The 9,680-nt window shown below is 39.5% G+C and overlaps 1 protein-coding gene across 2 annotated transcripts; it reads right to left on the reverse strand.

The window, feature by feature from the left end:
• Positions 1–1,050: 1,050 nt before the first annotated feature.
• On the reverse strand, positions 1,051–5,770 carry zranb2 (zinc finger, RAN-binding domain containing 2). 2 transcript variants are annotated; one of them, XM_079244520.1, is made up of 10 exons: positions 5,633–5,770; positions 5,003–5,055; positions 4,789–4,897; positions 4,502–4,584; positions 4,330–4,406; positions 4,047–4,196; positions 3,806–3,957; positions 3,269–3,328; positions 2,583–2,822; positions 1,051–2,457 (listed from the first exon to the last, which is right to left on the reverse strand). In XM_079244520.1, the coding sequence occupies exons 1-10, from the start codon at positions 5,743–5,745 to the stop codon at positions 2,400–2,402; spliced, it is 1,095 nt and encodes a 364-aa protein (XP_079100646.1). In that variant the 5' UTR covers positions 5,746–5,770; the 3' UTR covers positions 1,051–2,399. The 2 variants fall into 2 exon arrangements, with proteins under 2 accessions (XP_079100646.1, XP_079100647.1); XM_079244521.1 differs by having other exon boundaries at positions 1,054–2,457; positions 2,673–2,822.
• Positions 5,771–9,680: the final 3,910 nt, after the last annotated feature.

Genomic DNA, 9,680 nt, shown 5'->3' on the forward strand with positions numbered 1-9,680 from the left:
GAGAAGTGCAGTCGTCAACAGTCATTTTTTTTTCCAGAATAAAGTTACATATACATAAAAAGCGAGTGTCCTTCCCGAATCGGTCCCGCAAGATTCTGCGCTCCCAGCTTCTCTGAGTAAATGCGGTGCGTAAAAGCGCGTCAAGCTCTTTACGCGACGGAGGCGGGATTTCAGAAGGAGCGCCTCTCAATAAAATAAAATAAATGAAATAAGTAGAATCCTTGTAAATCTTATCCGCATATCTAGTTTGATAAGAAAAAAAGGGGGCATTTGTACGAAATGAAAAAAATTCGAAAGTTTACCATGATTTACCCGTCAGTGGCGTTTCATTCACCAGGGAGTTTTCAGCATCAGCCTAGTGCAACTGAGTAGTTTTCTTCATTTAAAACTCTTGATTTAACTTCCACATGTTTAACGTATCCTATCATTCTTGACATTTACACAGATTAAATGTAAGTCGTCTTATTTATTTGTAGGCGCTGTAATTGCCTTCACAAGGTGCACCTGTTTCAGCAGTTTTGCCCATATCAGAAGCAACAGCCGCCACCTGCTGGTTGTAATGCGAAGTGCATCAGAAGTTTTGCTAAAGGCGATTGTGGTGACAGAAAAAAAAAGCAATCCATTTTCTGCCGCTAATAGTTTTAACAAACTAATAGTTTACCGCTTCGCTTTAGGCAAGACAATAAAATAAAAAGTCACTATAATCATTTAGTACTATAAAACACTGGCTTTTAGTTGCATTAAGACAAAAAAAGACATTAAAGATTAAACAAGACATAAACCCCCAGTTTAAACATTACACTACTCATCAGAATGAACATTACTGGAGAAGGCAATTGAGGAAAAAGTTAATCAAAATGTCTCAAACTTCCAAATCACAAAGTGCTATTTTATTGATATTTTGCTTGATTAAGGTGAATAATGTTTTTCCTTTGTACAAAAAAGCAAAAGTGTCAAACATGACATGAACCTTCTAGCAGGCATCCAAAACGCTGCTCCTCAAGGTACATCATGATTCCTCTTGGTGCAACCAGCTTCAAACTTGACTATTTTTCTTTTTTGACTGTTTTGTGCCTTTACAATGTGCAGTCGTGCGACTCGTGCTTTCAGCTGCTGTGATGCACCATTAACGTTGTCCCAAGGGACAATGCAAATCTGAAAGGTGGTGTTTAAATACAAGGCCACTTCATACAGATTGTAGGGACAAAACTCCATGGCAAAGATTTTAGAAATGTCCCTGCTTCAACATAGCTGACTGTAATGAACTGGCCATTCTGCAGAATTTGGCAACCTGATAGGATTTATTTCAATCGATTCAGGTGTGTTGGAAAGGACCAACAACATGCAGGTCAGTGGTCCTTATAGGCCAGCTTGAGAAATTATACTTGACCACACCATGTCTCTATATCCATTGCTTCCTTACTGACTGCATGCATTACATTTGAACCTCCAGATTGGGAGAAATGGAGTGGTTTGGGAGGTTCAGCTTATAAACTATAAGTTTCTTGACAATTTATTGCATTGATCCCCTTGAAAGAAAGAAAGAAAAAAAAGCAGCACAATATTCAGACATTCATCAGAACATAAATCTTCACAGGTTGCCATGTTCATTAACAATTTTTGCCATTGTGGAATTAAACGCAGTATTACTGAGAAGCAATGTTGACAGGATTTTATTTACATGTGTACATATTAGTTGTTATACTAATAAAAAGACTGTACTGCCACATTTTAACCACGAATGTCAAATAACTGCCAAATTGAACGGGAGGAAGAATATATTTTGAGTTCATCGTTTCTTAAACGACCGGAGAATAGCTTGGTACAAAGGTGTCAAAAAAAAGTCAACTGTGAGACAAATACAGAAAATAAAGTTGAATTTTGAGATTCAATTAAAACAATATCAAAAAGTAAAATACTTACCTTGAAAACACAAAACAATGAAATAAACGGCCAAAACTTAAAGCTGCATCATAGTTATTCTTGTTTAAATTGATCATTAAGTACCTTGCTTTTTATCTGAAAATAAACAAAAAGAAAGATTTTGCTGAAAATTTAGCAAACATGAAAAAAACTTGATGTTCTTCAGAAGATATCAAGCAAAAATGGTTAAAAATAGAGCGCACACTCTACACAGTTTATTAAGAGTTTCTTTTAGGACTAAACATTAATACTTATTTGACACCTAGAATTACAAACATGGGATGTATGTGGCTTATAAAAGGGAGTATGTAGGTAAAGACACGGTCAACTCATGTGCCTGCCTTTCTTGAGGGAAGTAAGACTTGAGAGGTTTTCTGACAATGAGCGGTTTACTGAAGGGTTACGGATGTTTTCTTTGCAACACAACATGCACTTCCACTAAGACTCCTTTCCTTGGATTAAAGGCCGTAAGAAAGTTATTTCTTTTTTGAACTGGAGCCGGAATGGGATGATCCAGATGAATGGCCACGGCGCCTGAAATCACACAAAACATCACGGGAAGAACAAAAAGGTCAGCAGGCTCAGCTGAAATGCACATGACGTATTTATGAAGCAAGGTCTCCGGATATAAAGTATTACAACACGGCAAAAATGCCTACATCTGCACGGAAATCTGAATTCCCAAAAAGCGGGCCGAGAGATGGCTAGAAATAATCAGTGCCATTGTGGTATTCCACGGAAACCCAAACCTTTCGGACGAACTGGATCTAGAACGCCTCCGTTTTCTCCCTCCAGATGAGGACCTGGAGCGACTGCGCTTCTGTCCCCTCTCAGGTGAGGAGGAGGGTGAACGAGACCTCTTCCGGGGAGAGGCCGCCTTTCCAGACCTGGAGCTGGATCTTTTGGAGGAATAAACCAAGTAATAAGGTCAGTAAAATCACAACAGGGCCACACCAATGTGGGTATTTATCAGGCTTCTCTGCGTAAGAGCGCTTCACTATAGATTAATGGTACGGAGAAGGTTCGGCCTACAAAGCTGAAGTGGTCACTGATAACTGAAATCTATATTTGTAATATAGTGGATTATGCTTGTAACACTCCTGAGAGGCATGATAAATACCCCAGATGTCTAGCTGGAGACGTGAATACAGTAGAAGTAAAGCTCAATCAAGCTATTTAAGATAATTTAGACTCTGAGACTAAATCTAATGTGAAATAAACCTGAATCAATATAAAGAACTAGACACTTTGCCAAAAATATGAGTTTAGGAGTAGAACTGTTCTGGAGCTTTCTGCCCCATACATACACTCTCTAAAGGGAGAGAGTGCATGTCACCTCATTCACCTGGAGCGAGACCTCGAGCGAGATCCAGATCTGGAACTGGAAGAGCTTCTCGATTGGGACCTGAAAAAAAAACATAAAACACTTTCCAATATTTTCAAAAAGACGGTAACAATGGTGCACACGGTTAATGTGCCACTGCACAGCCATGATAGTCAACTGGACTCGAGCTTAAAAGAAAGTGCTCCGGATGAAAAGCCGTCCAAACAAGTCCAAACACATCAGTCACATCGGGATAGTGCATCAATGGATAAGAGGGGACAAAAGGACATTTCTGGAAGTTTTTTTTTTTTTTTTTTTAAAAACCAAGCTGTTATTTAAATTACAGTAATAAGAAATCAAGGCATTTTGAAACTTAACATGAGATAACCGAATCTCCACATGTTCTTGCATTGCAGATGGAGTGGGGTTAAAGAAAAGGTGAACACATCAAATCAGTACAACAGAACACATAATTTATAAAGATGATTAAATCCAGAAGGAAGATTGAGCTGATACTGACATTTTGCCCGGAGTTACCCTTGACCTGTACCCTTTTACCTGGACCTCGACCGAGAACTGGAACTGGAGGAGCGTGAAGAGGAGCGGGACGAACCGGAGTGGCTGCCCTTTTTCTTAACTGGTTTTTCATCATCGCTGGCAACCAGGTCGTACTTTGACAGATCACCATCTTCGTCGTCGTCATCATCATCCTGGAGAAAGATGGTATCTTAGTATTACGCAACATCACTACCAGCCAGTGCAACATATTACAATCCACACATGCCATGACCGATCTTACATCTAATTTGTATTTGGACAGGTCGCCATCTTCTTCATCTTCTTCTTCTTCCTCTTCCTCGTCTTCTTTTGGCACTGGTTTTTTTTCGCTTTCTTTTGAGGAGGATGTGCTGTTGCTCTTCCCACGGTACTTTTTCTTTTTCCTACCAAACTGTAGCAAATAGAAATAATGCAACCACTTTATTCGGTCTGCTGTCAATCACTTCTTATGGTATTTTTTTTCCAAGACTTGAATACATTTGACTTTTTTTTTTTTAAATCCCAACATGGTTGACAGTACTCACCTCATCATATTCACCATCAGATTCCTCCCGTTCAATATACTCCACATTCTCCCTTTCATTGAAACCGCCACCATAACCTGGAGCAACATGAACGAACAAGTAAATAACAGATAAATTGTGAAGATCTCTGAATAACAAAATTTGATCATCTTACATAAAACTATTGGGTTACCTGTTCTTTCTTCAAGCTTGGCATATTTAGGAGTGTTACACATGTTGCACTCAGATCGTCTAGCCCAGTTTACATTGCCACATCTTAATGGAAACAAGGGACAAGCGCAAATGGTAAAAAGAGTTGTTGTTTTTTTCCTTCAATTTAAGGACTGATTAATCTTATCACATCTGGAATAGCTGAATACCATTTTAATTGTACAAAAAGGTGTGACTAAACCTCCCAGTTCAGACTTTTCAGGCTTTGTAAGAACAGTATCATTAACACAACAGAACACAGTGACCTACGTTTTGCACTGCCAATCATTCGCACTGAAGAGGCCTCTGCTCTTCTCAGCAAGCGTTTTCCCAATTTCTGTTCCTCCTGCCTTCATCATCTTCGCTTCTGTGGTTTTCTCTGTAGAAAAACAAACAAAACAGGCATTTATAACAACATAAGAATGTGTATGTTCATTTTATGCAAGATAATATTAATTGATTTAAAAATAAATAAAAGATTCACCTCTGCCACATCTGTTGCAACTTGTTCTTCTAGCAAAGTTCACATTTCCACACCTGGAACAGCAGAAGATGTGTGTATGAGCGGAGTTATGTTGCATACAAGCAGGGGGATTGTTCACCTCTCCATGTGCCTCACCGCAGCTAGTTCAACCGTGTGCTAGGAAGTCATCATCTGCAGCTGTCTATGCTTGTCTGTCACTTGAATTACGAAATAAACGCGGGGCCTGAAAGTGCTAACTTCGTATGAAGATGGTTAATTTACGAAAGCATTATAATCACGACCCACACTGCTCAGAGGAGACACTTGCCCAACCCACACAACAGAACTAGTAAGCTAACTTCATAGCTAGTGCCTGAAACAAAAGTCTTAAGACGTACAAACAACCAAACACCTAAATGTACATGACCAGTAAAGAAGAGCTGATTCGTGGTAAAACATTAGCTGTCGCAGTGGAAAATACCAGTAAAAATAACTTGTTTGCTTCACTGAGAAACATTTGCATGAGCAGAAAGCTAAAAGGCCTAAGCTAACTCATCTCAGCCTGTTAGCACAACCAGCCATTAAGTATTTGTCTGCAACTAAATCTAACTCAGCGTGCAGGTTGCGACTGCATTTTGCGGGTGGCCTTACTTTTTATCTGGACAAATCCAGTCCCCATCGCTGACTCGAAAACTCTTCCCCGACATTTTCGTGCCTGCTAGCTCGCTGACACTGGCGGCGTACTCAGTGCTCTCTGTGTTCATGCAGCGTTAGCTCGAGCTCGATGCCTGCTGCTGCCTTCAGGTGTCTTTCAGTAGCTCGTAATTGTCATAAACACGGCCCTTGTCATTTCAAAACCGTATTCTGACAAAGACTGCGTAAGATATTACGCAACTGTGTATTTTATATATACACTGCCAAAAAATAAAGGGAACACTAAAGTAACACGTTGTAGATCTGAATGAATGAAGTATTTTTTATTAAATGCTTTGTTCTTTCCATAGTTCAATGTGCTGAAAAAAAAACAAAAAACAACCCACTAAAATCAATGAAAATCAAATGCACCAACCCATGAAGGTCTGGATTTGGAGTTATACTCAAAATTAAAGTGGAAAAACACACTACAAGTTGATACAACTTTGATGTAATGTCCTTTAAACAAGTCAAAATGAGGCTCAGTAGTCTGTGTGGCCTCCGGGTGCCTGTATGACCTCACTACAATGCCTGGACATGCTCCTGATGAAGCTCCTGATGATGTTCTCCTGAGGGATCTCCTCCCAGACTTGGACTAAAGCATCCGCCAACCTACTTGGCGTTGGTGGATGGAGCGAGACATGATGTCCCAGATGTGCTCAATTGGATTCAGGTCTGAGGAACGGACGGGCCAGTCCATAACATCAATGCCTTCGTGTTGCAGGAACTGCTGACACCCTCCAGCCACATGAGCTCCAGCATTGTCTTGCATTAGGAGGAACCCAGCATGTGGTCCCAGAAAGGGTCTGAAGATCTCATCTCGGTACCTAATGGCAGTCAGGCCACCTCTGGCGAGCACATGGAGGGTGGTATGACCCCCCCAAAGAAATGGCCCCCCCACACCATTACTGACCTACTGCCAAACCGGTCATACTGGAGGATGTTGCAGGCAGCAGAACGTTCTCCATTTCGTCTACAGACTCTGTAACGTCTGTCACATGTGCTCAGTGTGAACCTGCTTTCGTCTGTGAAGAGCACAGGGCGCCAGTGGGGAATTTGCCAATCTTGGTGTTCTCTGGCAAATGCCAAACATCCTGCACGGTATTGGGCTGTAAGCACAACCCCCGCCTGTGGAAGTCGGGCCCTCATACCACCCTCATGTAGTCTGTTTCTGACTGTTTGAGCAGACACATGCACATTTGTGGCCTGCTGGAGCTCATTTGCAGGGCTCTGGCAGTGCTCCTCCTGCTCTTCCTTGCACAAAGAAGGCGGTGGTGGTCCTGCTGCTGGGTTGCTGCCCTCCCACGGCCTCCTCTACGTCTCCTGATGTACTGACCTGTCTCCTGGTAGCGCCTCCATGCTCTGGACACTACGCTGATAGACACAGCAAACCTTCTTGCCACAGGTGGCATTGATATTGATGTGCCATCCTGGATGAGCTGCACTACCTGAGCCACTTGTGTGGGCTGTAGACTCCATCTCATGCTCATATCTATCTATCTATCTATCTATCTATCTATCTATCTATCTATCTATCTATCTATATATCTATATATATCTATATATATATATATATATATATATATATATATATATATATATATATATATATATATATATATATATATATATATATACATATATATATACATATCTATATATATATATATATACATATATATATATACATATATATATACACACACACACACATATATATATATATATATATATATATATATATATATATATATATATATATATATATATATATATAGATATAGATAGATAGATAGATATGAGCATGAGATGGAGGTCAACCTTCAAAACATTCAAGTATAAAATGTAAGTAAATAATCTGCTACTTAATAGTTTAACAGTTGCATCACAGGTAAATAACTTTTTGTGGATGTTTTGTAAAGAGGGGTTAAGACTTTGTAGACAGATAAAGCCCATACATTGATCGTAGGGCAATAGATGTCCAGGTCATAATATTGCCAATGCCATCAGTCAGGCTTAAATCTGTCAGGCTGATTCAATATATTTTAAATAATGATTACTTCTGACTATACTGCCTCATCTTAAAAAAAAAGTCTGGATCCAAATTTAGGAACACTGATTAATCCAGTTCTGCTTCTTTGCAGTGTAAACATTGACCACTAGATGGCAATTAATACCAATATTTGACTACATTTCTTCACAGACCCAGCTGTTCTGTTTGGCCGTGCTCACGGACAATGCCTACTTCATCTTGATCAGGGCTGTATGAGACGATGTGGAGGAAAACCAGACCAGCCACCAAAAAGACCAGTCTGTCTGTTGAGCACAGAGCACTATACTTAGTATGATTTTGGGTAGTTCTTCTGATTTGGTAGAGTGTATTGCCAATCCTCCCAGCATAATTTTGCATTGTTAACGCAAGTCGGTGACGTCCACCACACCTGTCAGTGTGTTTTGGTTTGAATGATACAGCTTAGTGGTATTTGTGTGTGTGCAAAGCAGATGGAAGTTAACTTGTATCTTCTGCTTTGGAGAATAGTAAAGATACAGAAACATATCTGACATATTCTGGTCTTAAACCCTTGTTGATATATATATATATATATATATATATATATATATATATATATATATATATATATATATATATATATATATATATATATATATCAACAAGAGTGAAGTAAGGGCTAATAGTACAGTTATTTATCATGTGATAAAACTGAACTGCTAGGATTTCAATCTCAAGCTGCTCCAGAACCACTTTATCCACCCTCTTGGTCAAGAACAAAGACCCTTGCAGGTTGCTGTCACAGCTGGTGTGTGACCCTGAAGCCATGCCAGCAGTTGTTTCAACAGACTATTTCAGCTGGATTCTTTTACTTGCTTTCCTTTTCTCTCGGTTCCTTTTTTTTTTTACCCGTTTTTGAACAGGGTGAAATGACATGGTTGAAGTGTGTCCCTCTTGTACAAGATGAGTTTATTTGATTAAGCTCTGTGGAAATTAAGTGAACAAGACTTTTTAATCATGCGTTATTATAATCATCATGTATCTGTTAGCTGGACATGTACTTGATTTATGAGCCCCATGCAAGGTTTATTAGGACTACAAGCCAGAAAAGATAAGATTCAAGAGGCGAGAGAGGCATGTGTTTTGATTTAGCCTCATGCTGTGGAAATTATTATCTGACCAATGTAATATAATACATTGATGTAATGTATGTGCATATTTATGATATATGTGTAGATTTATCATGTCACTTTCATTTATCATGTAGCTTTCAGGAATACTTTCAAACAATGAGCAGAGATACGAAGCAAGTGAAACCATGAATAACTAATAAGGAGACATTGTTGGCTTATTTGCAGGATATTGTTGCATTAAAGATTCAGAGACAATGAAGACAATTAAATAGCACTTTGGTAAACAACATTCAGTTATGCTGGAGTGGTGCCACGCTTTTTTAACTTTGCTATGTCTTTTTCTGGGCAAGTATGGCACACCATCTGATTATATCCTTGGTCAATAACACTACTAAGAGAGCTTTTTCATGGGTGTCAATGATGTTTTGGCTTGATTCACGCCGTTTCCTTGCCCAGTGGCTGGTTACAGTTGAAAGGTTCATGCACAGCAGAGGCTCAGACAGGGAGAGGCAGCCATCTATGTAGATTTGGAAAAACCTGCCTCAAGCCACCGAGACTTTCCACTACTGACAGATAGTGGAGGGTTGTTTCCTGGAGAAGGGACAGCATAAGGGTTGAAGGGTTTGAGTCTGGTGGACACTGACATACAGCTTCAACTGTTTTTGTTCATTATTCAGTGTTAATCAAGGATTTCATGTTTTTTTTATATACATGCAAAAGAGAAATGAGCTCTGGGACTAGTTGTTGACTGGATATCATTTGTACAACATACTTGTATGTCTAGTTGTGTTAGCACATATGTCAGAGGACAGTCCAACACAGCAAGAGAGGAGGCCGTGTGTGTTCACACTTTCAGTAGGTG

Source organism: Telmatherina bonti (genome assembly GCF_933228915.1).
Source record: "Telmatherina bonti genome assembly, chromosome: 8".
In the NCBI taxonomy this organism is placed as follows: Eukaryota; Metazoa; Chordata; class Actinopteri; order Atheriniformes; family Telmatherinidae; genus Telmatherina; species Telmatherina bonti.